Here is a 23,739-nt window from a genome sequence, read left to right as displayed (position 1 = left end):
GGGACCTGTTCACATAGCAGGTGTAGGCAGGAGGGAGTGGTGTATGCTGGAACAGGATCTGGACCTGTTCACACAGGAGGTGCAGGTATGGATATAGGCAGGAAGGAGTGGAATATGAAGGAACAGGTTTGGACCTGTTCACACAGGTGGTGCAGGTAGGCAGAGCCTCAGGAGTGCGGAGCAAGCAGAGCCGCAGGAGTGCGGAGCAGGCAGAGCCGCAGGAGTGCGGAGCAGGCAGAGCCGCAGGAGTGCGGAGCAGGCAGAGCGGCTAGGGAGCCGTGCAGACAGAGCGGCTAGGGTGCAGATGCACAGATAAAGCTGCGAGGGTGCAGATGCACAGATAAAGCTGCGAGCGTGCAGATGCACAGATAAAGCTGCGAGGGTGCAGATGCACAGATAAAGCTGCGAGCGTGCAGATGCACAGATAAAGCTGCGAGGACACAAGGAAAGACACGGCAGAGAAGGAGCCACAAACAAGGAGACTGACAGACAGAGGTAAGACTGAGTTCAGACAGAGACACCGGGACAAAGACACAGGGACCAGGATATTCTGCCTCCTGGCAGGCGGACAGAGAACAGACAAGGCACTGGGAACAAGACTCAAGGGCCAGAATATTCTGCCTCCTGGCAGGCGGACAAGGTACAAAAGCGAGACAAAGAGTATTCCTACAGAGAAGGAGATACACAGAACAGGGCCTGGCTTCCTCAGCAGCAAGATACTAACTGAGTATAGACATTGCACAGGCAATGTTTCAGTGGGAGTGGCGAAACTAAATAGTCAAGGGCTCCAGGTGATTGGTAAGGGACATATTACACAGGTGCACCCTGACTGCATAAGAACCAGAGAGTTCAGGCGCCGCCCCCCTATACACACAGTCTGGAAACATGGAGAGCAGAGGCACAGAGCTGGCAACAGACAGAATTCACAGCATGGCTTGAAGCAGAAAGTAAGTTGGTGTGCGGGGGATGGGAGGCCATGCAGTGATGCCAGCAGGGTTGTTACACTTAGCTTGTGTTGTTTTTTATTTCCTCCTCGGCGACCCATTCACAACACCCACTCAACATTGGTACAAACGAGCCGCCCATGGCTCCGGGGGGCAGACGTGGCAGTTTCCCCCTTCTCATGGAGGACCGCCCAGATCTCCTCCTCGGAGATCCAGACAGACGGCCCCATATAGGCCGCAGACCCGCCCCACGCCGGTGACAGGAGAGAAGCTGGGTGGGGAGGCTGAGGGTCAATGGCGTCGACATCAGCCACCCCAGCGTAGGCCGCGGATCCATCTGGAGCCGGCAATGCTGGGCGAGAGGAGGCCGAATGGGGAGGCTGAGGCCCAGGAGCGTGGACCTTAGGCCTCGCACCCCCTTGGGCCGGTAAAGTAGGGCAGGGCAGAGCTGGGCGGGGAGGCTGGGAATCGATATCGGGGACCTTGGGCCTAGTGCTCGTACTGGGCGGGGAGACGGGGTCTGCCTGCCAGGGCGGGGAGACGCTCACCTTCCCTGGCGCTGCGGCCTCCTTCCGGCTGCTCCACAGCTCCTCCTGGGACTCGGGCCCTCGAGCGACCGGAATTTCCATGATGCCACCGGCCTCCGCCCTCTGGATGGGCTTGATGTCGCCAGCTGTCACCCGAGGGAAGGTCCCCGCCGTCCCTCTGCTGATTCCGGTACCGTCGCCTGCTGTCCACTGCTGCTCTTCATCCCGCCGTCTGGCAGGACCAGCTTTCCTTCCCAATGGTTCCGCAGGACACGTCAGCGACGGCTCCTCCAATGGCTGCTTCGGCACAGCCGATGCTGCAGGTGGGCATGCCTCCTCCCTCCGCTCCGCAGGTCTAGCTGTCGGCAGCTCCAGCTCAGTCCGGGGATCGTCTTTCCGGGTAAGTGTCCGGGCCACCAGCAGGGATTCCCAGGCACAGGTGATGCGATGGGCATCGACCTTCCGCCGCCATCTCCACTCCACTCGTCCATGGCCATGGCACCTGTAGCGTCGCATCGTGTCCGTTCTTCCGGGGCTCAATGGCGCCAGACAGCTGCACTCAGCTGATAAGTGGTGTCACTAGGCCTGGATCTAGCAGACTCCCTTCGGCATGATGGGGCATTTCCACCTTGGATGTCTCTCAGGGTTGGCTGCCGTCTCATTCACTATTCAAGGCTGGTATGATATCTGGTCCTAGACACTGGAAGCACAGACCCTCCCATCAGTCCTGCCCGCATGCACCAACACCATATTACAGTTGTACTATACATAAGAAATGCAAAAAATGAAACTAGCAAAAGTTTTCAATGCAAAACAATTGCAGTTTTATAAAATTAGAAAGGTTTCTATATAATGTATATAGTTAGAATGTTATTTAGCCAATATTTCTTTAAGTAAAAGTCTGAGATTTCTGTGGGAAATCTTAATTTGTTCCTCTTAAACTGGTTCTGAATGTAAATAAAACATTGCTCTGATTTATAAGTCTCCATGTTGTAATTTAGCCTTTTATTTCATGCATGGGGCAGGACAAGCCCATGATGCATCTGTGTAACACATGTAAGGTACTGTAATAACAGGGTTAGACCGGTAAACCACTTTTGAAACAATGAAGTTCACTTGTACAAGCTGCATAGATGTAAACCTATCACCAGGATTCCCCATAAAAACACGATACAAACTGGTGTGTATGGAGCGTGTAAGCGCACGTTCACACTGGCCACTGAACAGAAAAAAAAACAGACAAACATGATTGAATGCCCTACAGTAAATAGCATAGTGCATGAAAATAATATAGGGGATTTAGTTAACATGTTCTTTATTAAAAAACAAAAGCCGAAGCCATCCCACCACTTCATGGTGACGTAATTGGGACAGTCCTAACTGTAATATTAAAAACCTTACCGCTTTGTCCTGTGACATGCATGTGGATAAGGACTGAGAAGAATTAGGCCCAAATAGTGGACACACAGGAATGGGAAACCACATCAATATATAAAAGTTTTTAACCCCTTAGTGACAGAGCCATTTTGCAGCTTAATGACCAGGTCAATTTTTAAAATTCTGACCACTGTCACTTTATGAGGCTATATCTCTGGAACGCTTTAACGGATCCCGCTGATTCTGAGATTGTTTGTTTTTTCGTGACATATTTAACTACATGTTAGTGGTAAAATTTCTTCTATATGACGTGTGTTTATTTATGAAAAAACAGAAATGTGGCGAAAATTTTGCAATTTTCAAACTTTAAATTTTTATGCCCTTAAATCAGAGAGATTTGTCACACAAATTTCTTACTAACTAACATTTCCCACATGTCTACTTTACATCAGCACAATTTTGGAAACAAAATTTTTTTTTTTAGGAAGTTATAAGGGTTAAAAGTTGACCAGCGATTTCTCATTTTTACAATGAAATTTACAAAACCATTTTTTTAGGGACCACATCATATTTAAAGTCATTTTGAGGGGTGTACATGACAGAAATTACCCAAAAGTGACACCATTCTAAAAACTGGACCCCTCAAGGTGCTCAAAACCACATTCAAGAAGTTTATTAACCCTTTACATGCTTCACAGGAACTGAAGCAACGTGGAAGGAAAAAATTAACATCTAACTTTTTTTTGCAAAAAATTTACTTCATAACCAATTTTTTTTATTTTCACAAGTTTTAAAAGAGAAATTTAACCACAAAAGTTGTTGTAAAATTTCTCTTAAATACGCCGATACCCCATATGTGGGGGTAGACCACTTTTTGGGCGCACGGCAGAGCTCGCAAGGGAAGGAGCGCCGTTTGACTTTTTCAATGCAGAATTGGCTGGAATTGAGATCGGATGCCGTGTTGCATTTGGAAAGCCCCTGATGTGCCTAAACAGTGAAACCCCCAAGTGACACCATTTTGGAAACTAGACCCCTTAAGGAACTTATCTAGATGTGTGGTGAGCACTTTGATCCTCCAAGTGCTTCACAGAAGTTTATAATGTAGAGCCGTGAAAATAAAAAAATCTTTTTTTTCCACAAAAATGATCTTTTCGACCACAAATTTTTATTTTTACAAAGGTAACAGGAAAAATTAGGCCCCAAAAGTTGTGTAGCTTGTCCTGAGTACGCCCATACCCCATATGTGGGGGTAAACCACTGTTTGGGCGCACGGCAGAGCTCAGAAAGGAAGGAGCGCCATTTGATCTTTTTCAATGCAGAATTGGCTGGAATTGAGATTGGACGCCGTGTCGCGTTGGGAGAGCCCCTGATGTGCCTAAACAGTAAAAAACCCAACAAGTGACCCCATTTTGGAAACTAGACCCCCAAGGAGCTTATCTAGATGTGTGGTGAGCACTTTGAACCCCCAAGTGCTTCACAGAAGAAGCCGTGAAAATAAAAAATCATTTTTTTTCCTCAAAAATAATTTTTTTAGCCCGCTCTTTTTTATCTTCCCAAGGGTAAGAGGAGAAATTGGACCCCAAAAGTTGTTGTCCAATTTGTCCTGAGTACGATGATATCCCATATGTGGAAGAAAACTATTGTATTGGCACACGTCTGGGCTCAGAAGGGAAGTAGTGACGTTTTGGAATGCAGACTTTGATGGAATGGTCTTTGGGTGTCATGTTGCCTTTGGATAGCCCCTGATGTGCCTAAACTGTGGAAACCCCCACATGTGAACCCATTTTGGAAACTAGACACCCCAAGGAACTTATCTAGATATGTGATGAGCACTTTGAACCCCCAAGTGCTTTACCGAAGTTTATAATGCCCGGGCGTGAAAATAAAAAAATCATATTTTTTTCACAAACATGATCTTTTAGTCCCCATTTTTTTATTTTCCCAAGGGTAACAGGAGAAATTGGACCCCAAAAGTTGTTTTCCAATTTGTCCTGAGTATGTGGATACCCCATATGTGGGAGAAAACTACTGTATGGGCACACGTCGGGGCTCGGAAGGGAAGAAGTGACATTTTGGAATGCAGACTTTGATGGAATGGTCTGTGGGTGTCATGTTGCATTTGGATAGCCCCTGATGTGCCTAAACTGTGGAAACTAGACCCCCCAAGGAACTTATCTAGATGTGTGGTGAGCACCTTGAACTCCCAAGTGCTTCACAGAAGATTATAACGTAGAGCCAGAAAAATAAAAAAATCATATTTTTTTCCACAAAAATTATATTTTTGCCCCCAATTTTTATTTTCCCAAGGGTAACAGGAGAATTTGGACCCCAAAATTTGTCGTGCAATTTGTCCTAAGTAGGCTGATACCCCATATGTGTGGGTAAACCACTGTTTGGGCGCATGGCAGAGCTTGGAAGGGAAGGAGCACCGTTTGACTTTTTGAGCGCAGAATTGGCTGGAATTGAAATCAGACGCCATGTTGCATTTGGAAAGGCACTGATGTGCCCAAACAGTGGAAACCCCGAATTCTAACTTCAACGTTAACCCCAACACACCCCTAACCCTAATCTCAGCCCTAACCCTAAGGGTGTGTGCACATTGTTGCGGATTCTGCTGCGGATTTTTCCACGCAGAATCCGCAGGTCAAATAACCTGCGGTTTATCTGCGGATTTACTGTGGATTAGTCTGTGGCTTGACACCTGTCATGGAGCAGGTGCCAAACCGCTGCGGAATCTGCACGAAGAATTGACATGCTGCGGATTTAAATCCGCAGCAAATCCGTGCGGAAAATGCCGCAATGTGTGCACTGCGTTTTTCTATTTACATAGACTAAAAGGGTACTGTACAATGCAGCAGAAACTGCTGAGGACCCGCAGGGCCATATCCGCAGCGGATTTGGCCCTGCGGATCCGCAGCAATTTCTTCTGCGTTGTACAGTATCTTTATATTCAATGGCAAATGAAAAATGCAGTGCACATGCTGCGGATTTTTCCGCGCGGATTTGCTGCGGTTTTAAATTCACAGCATGTCAATTCTTTGTGTGGAATCCGCAGCGGTTTGACACCTGCTCCATTACCAGGTGTCAAAACGCAAGGGAAAACTGCACTAAATCCACAGGTAAAACGCAGGTCATTTGACCTGCGGATTTAACCAAGTCTGCACGGAAAAATCCGCAGCAGAATCCGCATCGTGTGCACACAGCCTTACCTGTTATGAATGAGTCACCGTAGGAGGCAAAAGCAGAAATACAAGTTAAGTCCAGAAAACCAGAGAAGTTGGCAACTATCAGATTGCAGACCCCTGAACCTATCAACACAACTAGCAGTAGCCGTGGGGGGTTCCTACGATGCCCTAGACCCCTCGATCACAGCCGGAGAAATACATAGGTCTAAAGAAAGAAATTGGAAATCTAAACTGCCCCAGAGCAGACCCCAAAGCAATAGGCAGCCCCCAACATATAATGACGGTGAAGCAAGATGAAAATACTAACACAGACAGAAAGATAGACTGAGCAAAGACGGGGCCCCAAAACTACCTAGATAGGAAAGGACAGGAAGGCTGCTGTCTGCAATCTGCCAAAACCCTATCAAAGACAAAAGCCAACCAGCTGATATGAAAAAGGCCCTGAAGCAGCTAGGCTTCAAAAACTGAATCAGCACTCAGGTATTTTCAGAAGACAGAGTTAAATGAATTCAGCACAAACCAGCAGGGAATGGCAGAAATCCAGAAAAACAAAGCAAAAACAAAGTCAAAGCACAAAAGCAAAAGGCCGAGCAGCAAACTTAGCTTTGGAGGAGCAGGAATTCAGACTGGTCTCCAAGGATCCCACAGAGAAATCACCCGCAGGGCAGAAGGGCGTCTGCAGCCTTATAACCAGTCCGTAACTCCACTCAGCCAGTCACAATCATCAGCCTCAGGTGTTTGACAATCAGGCTCACTACCTTTCTTTACCAGAAGAGGGAGTTCCTCGGGCCTCAGTAATGAAGGGGAAAATGAACTCACAACAGTACCTCCCCCTTGAGGAGGGGTCACCGAACCCTCAACTACGCCACCAGGGCGATCAGGGTGAGCCCGATGAAAGGCATGCACCAATCGTTTGGCATGAATATCAGAGGCAGAGACCCAGGAATTATCCTCCTGACCATAACCCTTCCACTTAACCAAATACTGGAGTCTCCGTCTAGCCAGACGGGAATCCAGTACTTTCTCTACCTCATACTCCATGTTACCTTCAACCAATACAGGGTCTGGAGGTGCCACCCCCGGAACAACAGGTTCAACAAACCTCTTCAACAAAGATTTATGGAACACATTATGGATTTTAAATGTGACAGGAAGAGCCAAACGAAAAGAGACCGGATTAATAATCTCCACAATCTTGTAAGGTCCAATAAATCTAGGCTTAAACTTAGGAGAAGCCACCTTCATAGCAATATTTTTTGATGATAACCACACCATATCACCAACCTTAAACTGGGGACCAATGGTCCTATGTCGGTTGGAAAACCGCTGGGCCTTCTCCTGGGAGAGAGATAACTTATCCACCACTTGGTCCCAGATCTGGTGCATTCTCTCCACCACAGTGTCAACACCTGGGCAGGCAGAGGGCTCCACCTGCCCTGAAGAAAATCGAGGATGAAACCCAAAGTTACAAAAAAAAGGTGACATCAAAGTGGCAGAACTAGCTCTATTATTCAAAGCAAATTCGGCCAAGGGCAAAAATGAAACCCAATCATCCTGATCAGCAGAAATAAAACATCTCAAATATGACTCCAAGGTCTGGTTTGTTCTCTTTGTCTGCCCATTGGTCTGAGGGTGAAAAGCAGAGGAGAAGGACAACTGAATTCCCAGCCTGGAACAGAAAGTTCTCCAAAATCTAGACACAAACTGGACTCCTCTGTCAGATACAATGTTCTCAGGATCCCGTGCAAACGAATCACCTGTTGTAAAAACAGGGGCACCAACTCAGAGGAAGACGGCAACTTAGGGAGTGGTACAAGATGAACCATCTTAGAGAACCTATCACAAATCACCCAAATAACAGTCATCCTCTGAGAGACAGGCATATCAGAGATGAAATCCATTGAAATATGGGTCCATGGCCTCTTGGGGACAGGCAAAGGCATCAACAACCCACTAGAGCGAGAACACGATTTAGACCAGGAGCAAGTCCCACAGGACTGCACAAAATTCCTGACATCACGAGACAAGGAGGGCCACCAAAAAAACCGACTCACCAGATCTCTAGTACCAAAAATACCTGGATGACCAGCCAAAGCAGAGCAATGAACTTCAGACATCACTCTCTTCTTCCACTGGTCAGGAACATACAACTTTCCACTGGGACAAGGCTCAGGTTTGTCCTCCTGGAACTCTTCCAGAGCACGTCTCAAATCGGGCGAGATGGCAGAAAGAACTACCCCTTCGCCTAAGATGGTAGCAGGCTTGGTCACCACAGGAGAATCAGCAAGGAAGCTCCTAGAGAGGGCGTCTGCCTTGACATTCTTTGTTCCAGGAAGAAAAGAAACCACAAAATCAAAACGTGTAAAAAACAAGGCCCACCTAGCCTGTCTAAGGTTCAAGCGCTTAGCCGACTCTAGGTAAATCAAATTCTTGTGGTCAGTGAGGACCACGACTTGATGCTTAGCTCCCTCCAACCAATGTCTCCACTCCTCAAATGCCCATTTCATGGCCAACAGTTCCCTATTCCCCACATCATAGTTACGTTCAGATGGAGAGAACTTTCGGGAAAAGAAAGCACAGGGATTCATTTTAGATGTTACAGGATCCTTTTGGGACAAAACAGCTCCTGCACCAATCTCAGAAGCATCCACCTCTACCTGGAATGGAAGTGAGACATCAGGTTGCCGCAAAACCGGGGCGGAGGTGAATCTTCGCTTCAGCTCCTGAAAGGAAGAAACAGCCTCCGGAGACCAATTTAACACATCAGCACCCTTTTTAGTCAAATCAGTCAACGGCTTGGCAATACTAGAAAATTTTGCTATAAATTTCCGATAAAAATTAGCAAAACCCAAAAACTTCTGGAGGGCCTTCAAAGAAGTGGGCTGAACCCAATCGTTAATGGCCTGTACCTTGGCCGGGTCCATTTCAATAGTTGACGGGGACAAAATAAATCCCAAAAAAGAAATCCTCTGTACTCCAATAAGGCATTTAGATCCCTTGACATACAGGGAATTCTCCCTCAAGATCCGGAACACAGTCCGAATATGTTCCACATGAGAATCCCAATCCTTGGAGATGATCAAAATATCATCCAGATGTCATGGTCACGTGTGTCTGGTCGCAGATGATGCCGCAAGGCGAACCCATAACACACGTGACCCTGGATACACCGCCTCCAGTGGGGCGAATTTAAATAATAGAACGTGCAGGTGGATACGCCGCCACCACCTGGCGAATTTAGGAATTACACGTTAACATATACATTTCTGGAAACACCGCCTCCAGTACGGCGAATTTAAATAATAAGGGGGGAACCTGGGAAACTTTAACAATGGTGGGCCCTGCGATAGGGAATGGGGAAATGGAGACCTCCTGCACTCCCCTGAGCCAGTGTCCCTACACTCCTCACATTCCCTAAACAGGCTCCGCACCTGTCGCCGCACGCGTACCTTAACGCCCTTGCTCGCCCTGAGCCTAAAACCCTCACTAGGGAATAGGTCGGTGCGGAGACTAATCCCACCACTGCACTAGCAACACACATGAGGAAAGAGACAATGCAGGGGAAACACCACTTATCTTTGCTCTGTTGCATACGCTCCTAGCAACAGAGCCCACCACCTGTGTGCATCTTCTCCTCCACCCTGATCCATCACCATAACTGGATCCATCACCATCGTGCAGCCTGGGAGCAGAGTCCATCACCACTTGCAGCAGTCCAGTACACAGAGTGCCAAGATGAGTCCAGCCTCTGCCAAGAATCCAAGCATGCTCGAGTCCAGTTCTCAGCAACCAAGTCAAACATGCTGAGTGCAACTCTCTTCCAAGTCGCCACTCCTCTAAGCCATGCCCGCACTTCCCGCCGACACCATAAACTGCGACTCCACCAGGCCATGCCAGTCCTTCCTGCAGACACCGTTAGCTGGCACTCGTTCTCTCTGGCTGACTGCGCAGGACTCCTATCCAGCTCCATCCTTCCACCAGGCTCTCCAACAACTCAGCAAGAAATATCACCAGCAGTGATTACACACCCTGAGACTCATTTATAGAGCCCCACACCTGATTCCTAATTAAGTGCAACCTAACCTAAGGTGCAATACCACTAACCACCACCGGGGACAGTCAAAACACCTTTGAACTTAAACAAAGTAAAAAAAGTTCACTTTGTGCTTTTAATACCGCCAGATCCAACACTGGATCATGACAGTACCCCCTCCTTAATGAGGGGCCTCCGGACCCTCAAGACCACCCCTCATTAGGGAAACACCTACAGCGGGGACGCCCAGACCCTGAGTTCACCCTACCACTACCTGACACTTCAGGTTTATGACAAACACCGCTGATATTGGAAATAAAGTTCCTTTGGGAGGCACCACTCATCTCCAGAGCGCCGACCTGGGGAACGAGTTAATGTATGTGTATGTTTGCTCAGAGCTGATCAGACTCCACAACACATTTCCACAAGATGTTTTTTGGTGGCACCCATACACGCTCGTTCACACACAGGTCCGGACCTGAATGTTTATTGCACACATACATATGTCATAACTTGGTGAACTCACTCTGGACTCAACAGAGGCGTCCCCCTGTGTCACCACACTCACACCCCCACTATTCACCAAGGGACACCACCTTCCAACCCTTTCACCATGAGGACTGCGCCTCTTAGGGTTGGTTAATGGCGAGGGTAGAGATTTGTCCCTACTCCCCCGCAGCACACCTGCTGCACACACCAGGAGGAGAAGGGGACCGGGAAATGGAGGAAATATACTCTCGCTGGTCACCTCCACACGACCAGGAGGGCGGCTTCTTCGATGGTATGAAGATTTGGCGTAAAACCCCGCGGACTATCACACCAGTCAGCTCACCACAGGGGCGTACCCCTTCACATCGGGGAATACCAGGCAGCTCCGTGGGGCACCATTCCTCCCACCTGCCTGGGTGCGCCCGCCTGCATGAACCAGTCCTGCTCCCCAGCAGCGACTCTAGGGGGTTTTAGTACCATAGCCGCAGGAATATGGAGGAAAATATATATATACTCGCTGGTCGCCTCCACACGACCAGGAGGGGCGGCATCGAAGATTTGGCATGAGCCCCGCGGACTATTCACCAATCTGCTCACTACAGGGACGTACCCCTTCACCTCGGGGAATACCAGGCAGCTCCATGGGGCACCATTCCTCCCACCTGTCTGGGTGCGTCCCCTGTAAGAGCAAGTCCCGCTCCCCAGCAGCGACTCTAGGGGCTTTTGCCAGACCGCAGCCGCCATTTTTGTTTCTCTGGTTATCTGAGCAGAGGCCCCAGACCCTGATAACTGCTGCTGCAGCGGCTTAAACACACCTTGCCGCTCCCCACTGCACCTCAGTGAGGACCGGCAGCAATTACCACAGGTCTCCACATGGCCAAAGCTCAACAGAAAAAAAAGTAAGGGCTGGTGATAATGTCATGGTCACGTGTGTCTGGTCGCAGATGATGCCGCAAGGCGAACCCATAACACACGTGACCCTGGATACACCGCCTCCAGTGGGGCGAATTTAAATAATAGAACGTGCAGGTGGATACGCCGCCACCACCTGGCGAATTTAGGAATTACATGTTAACATATACATTTCTGGAAACACCGCCTCCAGTACGGCGAATTTAAATAATAAGGGGGGAACCTGGGAAACTTTAACAATGGTGGGCCCTGCGATAGGGAATGGGGAAATGGAGACCTCCTGCACTCCCCTGAGCCAGTGTCCCTACACTCCTCACATTCCCTAAACAGGCTCCGCACCTGTCGCCGCACGCGTACCTTAACGCCCTTGCTCGCCCTGAGCCTAAAACCCTCACTAGGGAATAGGTCGGTGCGGAGACTAATCCCACCACTGCACTAACAACACACATGAGGAAAGAGACAATACAGGGGAAACACCACTTATCTTTGCTCTGTTGCGTACGCTCCTAGCAACAGAGCCCACCACCTGTGTGCATCTTCTCCTCCACCCTGATCCATCACCATAACTGGATCCATCACCATCGTGCAGCCTGGGAGCAGAGTCCATCACCACTTGCAGCAGTCCAGTACACAGAGTGCCAAGATGAGTCCAGCCTCTGCCAAGAATCCAAGCATGCTCGAGTCCAGTTCTCAGCAACCAAGTCGAACATGCTGAGTGCAACTCTCTTCCAAGTCGCCACTCCTCTAAGCCATGCCCGCACTTCCCGCCGACACCATAAACTGCGACTCCACCAGGCCATGCCAGTCCTTCCTGCAGACACCGTTAGCTGACACTCGTTCTCTCTGGCTGACTGCGCAGGACTCCTATCCAGCTCCATCCTTCCACCAGGCTCTCCAACAACTCAGCAAGAAATATCACCAGCAGTGATTACACACCCTGAGACTCATTTATAGAGCCCCACACCTGATTCCTAATTAAGTGCAACCTAACCTAAGGTGCAATACCACTAACCACCACCGGGGACAGTCAAAACACCTTTGAACTTAAACAAAGTAAAAAAAAGTTCACTTTGTGCTTTTAATACCGCCAGATCCAACACTGGATCATGACACCAGATAGATAATCAAAAATTTATCGACAGAATCTCGGAAAATATCGTTCATGAAGCACTGGAAGACAGAAGGGGCATTAGTGAGCCCAAAAGGCATCACCAGGTACTCAAAATGTCCCTCCGGAGTATTAAACGCCGTCTTCCATTCATCCCCATGCTTAATGCGAATAAGATTATACGCTCCCCTGAGGTCAAGATTGGTAAACCAGCAAGCACCTTTAACTCTGGAGAATAGATCGGAAATCAGGGGTAACAGATACTGATATTTAACAGTAATTTTGTTGAGGGCACGATAATCAATACAAGGTCTAAGGCTGGTTTCACATTTGCGTTTTTTAGCGCTGGAAAAAAACGCATACGTGCGCATGCGATTTTTCCCCTATATTTAACATGGGTGCGCATACCTGCGCGCTTGTAAGCGCATGTATGCGATTTTCATGCGCTGCGTTTTTTTGGGGTGTGCGTTGGTATTTTCCAGACGCTGCATGTTGCATTTTTTGGCCCTTGAAAAAATCGCATGCGCACGTATGCGCAAGTTTTGCGCTAAAAATGGCCATTATAGCCTATGGATGCGCATACGTGCGCACTGGCATGCGCAGGTATGCGATTTTTTAGCGCTGCGTTTTTTGGGTGGTGTCCACTTTTTATCCTAGTTAGAATCTTCTAAAGTAAAAAAAAAAAAGTCTATATAAAGGAGGTGCCTTCCAAAACTCTGCCACTACTACACTAGACAGATTGAAGAGCAGACATTCAACCAAGAACCCATTATATCAGCAAAGAATGTGAGTATATTACATTATATGCCTGTCCTTTTAAATTATGTATGTACTAATGATTTTTATTATTTTTACATGCAGTATGTCTTCAGAATCTGAGTATTCCCCATCGCGGCAGGAATTGGCGCAAGCAGACCGTGAGGTGATTATTTTCGTGCATCTGGTAAGTATATCTGCTGCTTCTCCAAATCTCTTACGTTTTTTTCAACTTTCAGACATCGTCATCATCATCTGTGGACGGGAATAGTGAGGGCGAAGAGCAGGAGCAGCGAAGCCAAGTCCCGGTGGTGATACGGAATGTAAGTATCAAATGATTTGTAATGTTCTTTATTTTTTTTTTATCTTCTATTTTTACTCTTTTTTTTGTTTCTTTTTTTGTAACTTTTTAGTCAATTTAAATTTGATTATTCTAATGAATGTGTTTTGTCTAGGTTCCACAACGGGATGAAGACGTCTACCTGGATAATGAGCAGCTCATCAGCCTGGTCCAGGAGCGTTCGCCGTTGTGGGACAGCCGTGACCGGCTGTACAAGGACAATGTGGTGACCCGGCGGCTATGGAATGAGGTGGCCGCAGCGTTGATGGATGGCTGGGACAGCGCCACAGCATCCGCCAAAAAGGCGTTTAGTGAGTATTTCCCTGCTCTGTATTGTGCCGCAGTGACTGTTGTCCTTGACGGCACTGTTGGGTTTCGTGCTAGGCGTATTCTAGCAGGAAACCCAACAGTGTCATCGGGGTCTACAGTGACTGCTTTGAGTATTGTATTGCTACATTGTGCCGCAGTGACTGTTGTCCTTGACGGCACTGTTGGGTTTCGTGCTAGGTGTATTCGAGCAGGAAACCCAACAGTGTCATCGGGGTCTACAGTGACTGCTTTGAGTATTGTATTGCTACATTGTGCCGCAGTGACTGTTGTCCTTGACGGCACTGTTGGGTTTCGTGCTAGGTGTATTCGAGCAGGAAACCCAACAGTGTCATCGGGGTCTACAGTGACTGCTTTGAGTATTGTATTGCTACATTGTGCCGCAGTGACTGTTGTCCTTGACGGCACTGTTGGGTTTCGTGCTAGGTGTATTCGAGCAGGAAACCCAACAGTGTCATCGGGGTCTACAGTGACTGCTTTGAGTATTGTATTGCTACATTGTGCCGCAGTGACTGTTGTCCTTGACGGCACTGTTGGGTTTCGTGCTAGGCGTATTCTAGCAGGAAACCCAACAGTGTCATCGGGGTCTACAGTGACTGCTTTGAGTATTGTATTGCTACATTGTGCCGCAGTGACTGTTGTCCTTGACGGCACTGTTGGGTTTCGTGCTAGGTGTATTCGAGCAGGAAACCCAACAGTGTCATCGGGGTCTACAGTGACTGCTTTGAGTATTGTATTGCTACATTGTGCCGCAGTGACTGTTGTCCTTGACGGCACTGTTGGGTTTCGTGCTAGGTGTATTCGAGCAGGAAACCCAACAGTGTCATCGGGGTCTACAGTGACTGCTTTGAGTATTGTATTGCTACATTGTGCCGCAGTGACTGTTGTCCTTGACGGCACTGTTGGGTTTCGTGCTAGGTGTATTCTAGCAGGAAACCCAACAGTGTCATCGGGGTCTACAGTGACTGCTTTGAGTATTGTATTGCTACATTGTGCCGCAGTGACTGTTGTCCTTGACGGCACTGTTGGGTTTCGTGCTAGGCGTATTCTAGCAGGAAACCCAACAGTGTAATCGGGGTCTACAGTGACTGCTTTGAGTATTGTATTGCTACATTGTGCCGCAGTGACTGTTGTCCTTGACGGCACTGTTGGGTTTCGTGCTAGGTGTATTCGAGCAGGAAACCCAACAGTGTCATCGGGGTCTACAGTGACTGCTTTGAGTATTGTATTGCTACATTGTGCCGCAGTGACTGTTGTCCTTGACGGCACTGTTGGGTTTCGTGCTAGGCGTATTCTAGCAGGAAACCCAACAGTGTCATCGGGGTCTACAGTGACTGCTTTGAGTATTGTATTGCTACATTGTGACGCAGTGACTGTTGTCCTTGACGGCACTGTTTTTTTTTATCAACAGTGGACAAAGTCCGAACACGTTGGCGTTCGATCAAGGACCGCTTCAACAGTGATGTTCGTGCTGAGGGCCAGGTTCGCAGTGGATCTGCGTCAAGGACCAGAACTAGATACCGTCACTATCACGCGTTGCAGTTCCTAAGACCGGTCCTTGCCACAAGATCGTAAGTATTATACATTTTGGGTTTTTATTTTTATTAATCTGTGTTTTTCTAATCCACAGCTGATGCTTCTTGTAAAGGCATGGTAGTAATGATTTTCCTTTCTTCCACAGCACCTGGAGCAGCACCCTGCAACCTGGCCCTGGAGCGGTCCTTCCTCGGACGTCCTCTGACCCGTCCCAGCCATCCGACAGCCAGGAAGCACCTTGCAGGTCCCACACACACACAGCTGGTGACCAGGAAGCTGGGCCATCAGGTGTTCCCCTGTCCCAGGTCTCTGCCACTGGTTATGCGGGCACTACCCGCCAGCGGCAGAGGGCCTTGGACAGGAATGTCTTGCCCGAGTTTATGCATTTGAGCGAGACATTTAATTCCAGCCTCAAGTCACTGTCCGACAGAGTTGAAAGCGGTTTTGCACTGATGGAACGTGGTTTTAACCACTTTGAACACCGCTTCAATTCTGTAGAACAGCGCCTTGACCGTCTGGAGGCCGACCTCAACAGACCAGCACACCATTTTTTTAGTAAGATTGAAAAGGGCATGGCGGAACACCTTAGTCCTGATCAACAGCTGAATGTGCTGCAGGCCTGCAACAATGCTTTCTTGCAGGCTATGCAGCATAATCGGTACGGTCAGCAGTCAGTGGTGTCCTTTCCACCTGTGCCACCATTGACTCGCTTCACCTCACTACCGACTTGTGCTGCATACCACTGCACGGACACCTCTCTTCAAAGCCAGGACACCCACCGTTACACCACCACAAGTCTGAGTGCAGCTGGTCACTTCACCGACACCACCATGGCAAGCGCTGCTCCTGTCTGGAGCACCACCGCCAATCCCATGCATGCGTGGAGCTCAGCCACCACTAGGCAAACATGGAACAGCCCTGCCGCTACAACAACATGTAGTAGCCCTGCCACCACCACTCTGCAAACCTGGACCATCACTGCCGCCACCAGTCCTCCTGCAAGGACGAGCACTGACAACGAAGAGCAGCAGCAGCCACCTCAGCAGCAGCAGCCACCTCAGCAGCAGCCACCTCAGCAGCAGCCGCCACCTCAGCAGCAGCAGCAACCACCTCAGCAGCAGCAGCCACCTCAGCAGCAGCCGCCACCTCAGCAGCAGCAGCCACCTCAGCAGCAGCCGCCACCTCAGCAGCAGCCGCCACCTCAGCAGCAGCCGCCACCTCAGCAGCAGCAGCCATACCAGCAGACGGGGGACCTGCATTCCATATTTGCCCCTAGTTCAAGGCGAAATCAATCAAGGCGGGCATTGGGCCAAAGTCGGTCCAGGCACACAAGCCTACGGCGACATGCCATTACAACTAATGTACCTGAACAGATTTCCTCTCCTACAAGTGTTCCTACTTTAATTCCCTTAACTGGACTACCTTCCCCCACAAGTTTTGTTGCCCCTTCCCCTCAAACACCGTCTTCAACTGCAAGTGTTGCATATTCCCTGCACACCCCCAAATTGAAACCATCTGCCCCCAAACGCCGTAAAAAATAATTTTTAGTTTTATTTTTGTGATAAAAAATAAATTTACATTTGTGGTTCACCATTAATAAGTTTCATTAATGTTGTTTGCGCCGCTCACACACACTGATGGGTAAATACATGTTAAAAACAAACCCAAGGGCTAGTATAGTCATATGTGAAATAACATGGACTAGTATAGTCATTCCAAGGCCTAGTGTAATAACTCTAGTTTTACCAAATAGAATCTGGTTTCATGAAAAACAAACTGTGGAAACTTGTCTAAAAAATAAGTTTCTTTCTAGTTTCACCAGTTTGTTTTTTGTGAAACAAGATGCTAGTTGTTAAAAATCGAGTTATTACAGTAGGCCTTGGTATGACTATACTAGGCCGTGGTATTTCACATATTACTATACTACTAGCCCCAAGGCCTACTATACTCATATTTGAAATACCACGGCCTAGTATAGTCATTACAAGGCCTAGTGTAATAACTCTAGTTTTACCAAATATAATCTGGTTTCATGAAAAACAAAATGTTGAAACTTGTCTAAAAAATAAGTTTATTTCTAGTTTCACCAGTTTGTTTTTTGTGAAACAAGATGCTAGTTGTTAAAAATCGAGTTATTACAGTAGGCCTTGGTATGACTATACTAGGCCGTGGTATTTCACATATTACTATACTACTAGCACCAAGGCCTACTATACTCATATTTGAAATACCACGGCCTAGTATATTCATTCCAAGGCCTAGTGTAATAACTCTATTTTTACCAAATAGAATCTGGTTTCATGAAAAACAAACTGTTGAAACTTGTCTAAAAAATAAGTTTCTTTCTAGTTTCACCAGTTTGTTTTTTGTGAAACAAGATGCTAGTTGTTAAAAATCGAGTTATTACAGTAGGCCTTGGTATGACTATACTAGGCCGTGGTATTTCACATATTACTATACTACTAGCCCCAAGGCCTACTATACTCATATTTGAAATACCACGGCCTAGTATAGTCATTACAAGGCCTAGTGTAATAACTCTAGTTTTACCAACTAGAATCTATTTTCAAACTGTTGAAACTTGTCAAGTTTTGTGAAACAAGATACTAGTTTGCCAAAATCGAGTAGGCCTTGTGGCCTTGTTATGACTATACTAGGCCGTGGTATTTCACATATGAATATACTAGTAGGCACAAGGCCTAATATACTCATATTTGAAATACCACGGCCTAGTATAGTCATTCCAAGGCCTAGTGTAACTTACTTGTATTCCCCATGGACTTTCATTGGGGTTGGGTTTTGAGGGTTGTGTTTTGAGAAAATCACATACTTTGTTTTAAACTAGTTGCACAATTTTCGATTGAAAAAAAAATGGTTTCATGATTCATGGCCTGCAGCTTTGCTCATTCCAATATATTTCACGCAGACTAGCAATGCTGAATTTTAACTCATATGTGTATTTACCTGCCCAGGTGTGTGAACATAAAAAAATTCAGTTATACATGGGAAGTTTTTTAATTAATTGGAGTTTAAAAAATATAGTGCACTCAGTAATGGTATCAAATAAGGATTTTTATTACCATAAACAACAACATTACACCATTTCATCTTGCCAGTGCACCCGTCCTACATCAGAAATAAAGTAGGCCGCAAATTTGTCCCTCATTTGGCCAACTTCAACGGATGACCTGAGAGTGTGCTGAGTGAATTCAGGCAATGGGTTAGGAGCATCATCGTCCAGTTCAAAGGTCGGGTGCTCTTTAGCCATCACAAAGTTATGTAGAACCACACAGGCCTTCACCACCTCATCGACTGTTTCAAGTTTAAGATTAATGGCCGTGCCCAGAATTCGCCATCTGGAAACAAGAATCCCAAAAGCACACTCGACAGTTCTTCTGGCCCTGGTCAGCCTGTAATTAAATATTTTTTTGGTGTGGTCCAAGTCCCGGCTGGAGTAGGGTTTCAGTAAGTTTCCGCACATTTGAAAAGCCTCATCGCCAACCATTACAAAGGGCAGTGGCGGAGCTTCGGTGTGAGGAAGAGGCCGTGGCATAGGGAAATTAAATTGGTTGCCATACAACCTCCGGCCCATGTCTGAGTTTTTAAAAGCCTGCGAGTCATTACCACGGCCAAATGCTCCAATGTCCACTGCTACAAACATACATCCGGCATCCGCAATTGCAATGAGTACTATTGAAAAGTACTTTTTGTAATTATAGTACTCAGATCCCGTTCTTTGGGGTTTGATGATCCGTATGTGTTTCCCATCAACAGCTCCCAAACAGTTGGGAAAATTGCATACTGTCCAGAATTTGTCAGCAATTTCCATCCACTTTTCAGCGGTGGGCAGGGGCATAAATTCTGGGCAAAGAACATTCCAGAGAGCCCGGCAGGTGTCAGCAACAATTCCAGACAAGGTAGAGATTCCAATACGGTACTGGAAGTGTAGTGAGGATAGGGTTTCTCCAGTCGCCAGGAATCTGTGAACAGACAAAGAAGTAAAATTAATATTTATGTATATTATTTTTAAAAACTATAAAATAAGATATTAGTACATTCACGAAAACTAATTACCCAAGGTTTTGAATACTAAATTTCCAAAAAAAAACATCAGACCACACCCCTTTGTTTTTAAAACATACCGTAATGTCACCAGTAGCCGTTCTTCAGGAGGAATCGCAAGACGGAGCTGTGTGTCCTGTCTCCGGATGGATTGTTGGACACGAGCAAGCAAATCCATGAAACTTTCGTGGGACATCCGGATATAATCATTAAATTTCTCCGGGTTTGCACGTAGCTCGCTGTAGAGGGTGTGGTATGCCCCACGGCTCTCCCGGAGTTCAACAATCGGATGTATCCACATACGCCGCCGTCTTCGCTGCCTCTCTCTCTTCCTTTGTTCATGGCAAGCAACTGCATACGCCTGAGCCATCGCGATGTCCAAATCCAAGTTGAAGTGAAAACTCTTCCAGCGCAGATCCATGGTCACGAGAAGAATCAAGCAAATGTGAAGAATACTGTAGACAAGGTCTATATATATTAACATACCACACCCACAATGAAGTCCCATTGGTCTTGTGTGTTGTTGAATGGTTGTATTTTCTTTTTTGTGGGGTTTTTCCAAAATCTGTAAAAAAACGCAAACGCACAAAAAACGCATACAAACGCGCAAAAACGCTGCGTTTTTTTCCTGCATGCGCATTAAAATGCTGGAAAAAAACGCAGCGTTTGTATGCATTTGTATGCGTTTTTTTAATGCGTTTTTTTGCGGGAAAAACGCGCTGCAAAAAAAAGCAAGTGTGAAACTAGCCTTAATGATCCATCCTTTTTGGCTACAAAAAAAAAGCCGGCACCTAAGGGTGACGAGGATGGTCTAAGATGACCCTTCTCCAACGCCTCCTTAATGTAGGATCGCATAGCCTCGTGCTCGGGTACAGATAAATTGAAGAGCCGACCCTTGGTAAATTTACACCCCGGGCTCAGTTCAATTGCACAGTCATAACTCCTATGAGGAGGCAGAGACGCAGACTCATTCTCACTAAATACATCATAAAAGTCCGCCAAATAATCAGGAACATCATGCAACTGAGGAGAGGTGGAAAACACCGGAGCCTCACTAAGGGCACACCGACAACCCCAACTCACCACAGACACAGATTTCCAATCCAAAACTGGATTATGAATCTGTAACCAGGGAAACCCCAGAACAATAGTATCATGCAGATTATGCAACACCAAAAATCTGCAATTTTCTTGATGGTCTGGGGCGACCCGCATTACCACCTGGGTCCAAAACTGGGGTTTATTTTTAGCCAAAGGAGTAGCATCAATTCCCCTCAAAGGGATAGGCATCTGCAGAGGTGTCATCGGAAATCCACAACGTTTAGCAAAATCCAAGTTCATTAGGTTTAGGGCTGCTCCCGAATCCACAAAAGCCTTGGCGGAAAATGTGGACAGGGAGCAGATCAGAGTAATAGCCAGAAGAAACTTAGGTTGAACACCCCCAACAGAAAACGTGTGTGCAAAGCGTTTCTCTCGTTTGGGACAGACAGAAATAATATGCAAGGCATCTCCACAGAAAAAACACAACTTATTACGCCTTCTGAACTCCTGACGCTGCTCTCTGGAAAAAACTCTATCATATTGCATAGGTTCAGACATTTGTTCAACAGGTGGCAACACCTCTCGTGCAGCTTTGCGTTCACGCAAACGCCGATCAACCTGAATGGCTAATGACATAGAATCGTCAAGACCAGAGGGAACAGGAAATCCCACCATAGTATCTTTTACGGCTTCTGACAACCCCTTCCGAAAGAGAGCAGCCAAGGCATTATCATTCCAGGTAGTAAGTACTGCCCACTTTCGGAATTTTTGACAGTACAATTCTGCAGAATCACGACCCTGGCTCAATGCCAGCAGGGTCTTTTCAGCCTGATCAATGGCATTAGGTTCGTCATACAACAACCCCAAAGCTTGAAAGAATGCGTTCACATTAGTCAGAATAGGGTCATCTGGTTTCAAAGAAAACGCCCAATCCACGCGATCGCCACGCAGCAAAGAGATGACAATTTTAACCTGCTGCGCGGAGCTCCCTGAAGAGTTAGGCTTCAAGGCAAAAAATAATTTACAATTATTTTTGAAATTCAAAAATTTAGACCGATCCCCAAAAAATACATCAGGTGTAGGAATCTTTGGTTCAGCAGCATGTGAATGAGCAAGGTAGACGGAAATTCCCCGCACTTCCGCAGCGAGCTGCTCCACACGATCAGACAATTGCTTTATCTCCATTGAGAGAAAAAAAAAATTCCCCCTACGGCGTCAGAGATATAGAGGAAAAAATATACACACTTTTTTTTTTTTTTTTTTTTATACAATTCTTTCCTGCTATTGAGTACCCTAGAATCTGCGGTATGGCGGGTGATTCTGTTATGAATGAGTCACCGTAGGAGGGAAAAGCAGAAATACAAGCTAAGTCCAGAAAACCAGAGAAGTTGGCAACTATCAGATTGCAGACCCCTGAACCTATCAACACAACTAGCAGTAGCCGTGGGGGGTTCCTACGATGCCCTAGACCCCTCGATCACAGCCGGAGAAATACATAGGCCTAAAGAAAGAAAGGGGAAATCTAAACTGCCCCAGAGCAGACCCCAAAGCAATAGACAGCCCCCAACATATAATGACGGTGAAGCAAGATGAAAATACTAACACAGACAGAAAGATAGACTGAGCAAAGACGGGGCCCCAAAACTACCTAGATAGGAAAGGACAGGAAGGCTGCTGTCTGCAATCTGCCAAAACCCTATCAAAGACAAAAGCCAACCAGCTGATATGAAAAAGGCCCTGAAGCAGCTAGGCTTCAAAAACTGAATCAGCACTCAGGTATTTTCAGAAGACAGAGTTAAATGAATTCAGCACAAACCAGCAGGGAATGGCAGAAATCCAGAAAAACAAAGCAAAAACAAAGTCAAAGCACAAAAGCAAAAGGCCGAGCAGCAAACTTAGCTTTGGAGGAGCAGGAATTCAGACTGGTCTCCAAGGATCCCACAGAGAAATCACCCGCAGGGCAGAAGGGCGTCGGCAGCCTTATAACCAGTCCGTAACTCCACTCAGCCAGTCACAATCATCAGCCTCAGGTGTTTGACAATCAGGCTCACTACCTTTCTTTACCAGAAGAGGGAGTTCCTCGGTCCTCAGTAATGAAGAGGAAAATGAACTCACAACACTTACCCTAGCCCTAACCCTAAGCCTAATGGGAAAATGGAAATAAATACATTTTTTTAAATTTTATTATTTTTCCCTAACTAAGGGGATGATATAGGCGGGTTTTTATGTTTGGCAGCTGTCATGCGCTAAAAGACACATTTTATTGTAAAAATAGTTTTTGCATCACCACATTTTGAGAGCTATAATTATTCCATATTTTGACTCACAGAGTCATGTGAAGTCTTATTTTTTGCTGGACAAGCTGGTGTTTTTATTGGTACCATTTCCGGGCACGTGACATTTTTGGTCGCTTTTTATTACGATTTTTGGGACGCAGAATGAACAAAAACCAGCATTTCATAAATTTCTTTTGGGGGGTGCGTTTACACCGTTTCCGCGTGTGGTAAAATTGATAAAGCGGTTTTATTCTTCGGGTCAGTACGATTACAGCGATACCTCATTTATGATGTTTTTTTTGTTTTGGTGCTTTTATGCATTGAAAACAATTTTATATAAAAAATAATTATTTTTGCATCGCTTTATTCTGCGAGCTATAACTTTTTAATTTTTTCACTGATGACTATGGCTCATTTTTGGGGGGACAAGATACCGTTTTCAGCGTCACCATGTTTATTTATATTCGTCTTTTTGATCGCGTGTTATTGCACATTTTGTTCAGCGGTATGATGATAAAGCATTGTTTTTTGCTTCGTTTTTTTAAGGGGTTAACTAAAGGGGTTAACTAGTGGGACAGTTTTATAGACTTACACTTTACACTTTTTTTTCTTTTTTATTACTTTATTATATTGTCCCGGGTGGGGACATCACTATATAAGGTGTCAGATCGCTGATCTGACAGTTTGGACAGCACTCTGTCAGATCAGTGATCTGACAGGCACTGCTGCAGGCTTCTTCGTGCCTGCTCTCAGCAGGCAATGTGGAAGTCGCCTCCCTGCAGGACCCCGAAGGCCCCCATGGCCATATTGGATCCAGGGGCCTGCA

At 46.6% G+C, this 23,739-nt stretch overlaps 1 protein-coding gene across 1 annotated transcript; it reads left to right on the top strand.

The window, feature by feature from the left end:
- Positions 1-13,740: 13,740 nt before the first annotated feature.
- LOC141058140 (uncharacterized) lies at positions 13,741-16,129 on the top strand. Its single transcript, XM_073554297.1, has 4 exons — positions 13,741-13,982; positions 15,410-15,569; positions 15,680-16,073; positions 16,124-16,129. Exons 1-4 carry the CDS (start codon positions 13,937-13,939, stop codon positions 16,127-16,129), a joined length of 606 nt encoding a protein of 201 aa, XP_073410398.1. The 5' UTR covers positions 13,741-13,936.
- Positions 16,130-23,739: the final 7,610 nt, after the last annotated feature.

The sequence above is a fragment of the Dendrobates tinctorius genome, unplaced genomic scaffold (assembly GCF_039654945.1).
Source record: "Dendrobates tinctorius isolate UK_male_01 unplaced genomic scaffold, ASM3965494v1 ptg000211l, whole genome shotgun sequence".
NCBI lineage: Eukaryota > Metazoa > Chordata > Amphibia > Anura > Dendrobatidae > Dendrobates > Dendrobates tinctorius.
The sequence above is the reverse complement of the archived record's forward strand: the minus strand, read 5'-3'. Positions and strand labels throughout refer to the sequence as shown.

Excerpts from the sequence above, each read along its gene's own strand:
- LOC141058140 (XM_073554297.1), top strand. The coding sequence starts at position 13,937 with ATGGATGGCTGGGACAGCGCCACAGCATCCGCCAAAAAGGCGTTTA. Across the intron at positions 13,983-15,409 it reads ATCCGCCAAAAAGGCGTTTA|TGGACAAAGTCCGAACACGT; the intron begins GTGAGTATTTCC and ends TTTTATCAACAG. Across the intron at positions 15,570-15,679 it reads CCGGTCCTTGCCACAAGATC|CACCTGGAGCAGCACCCTGC; the intron begins GTAAGTATTATA and ends TTTCTTCCACAG.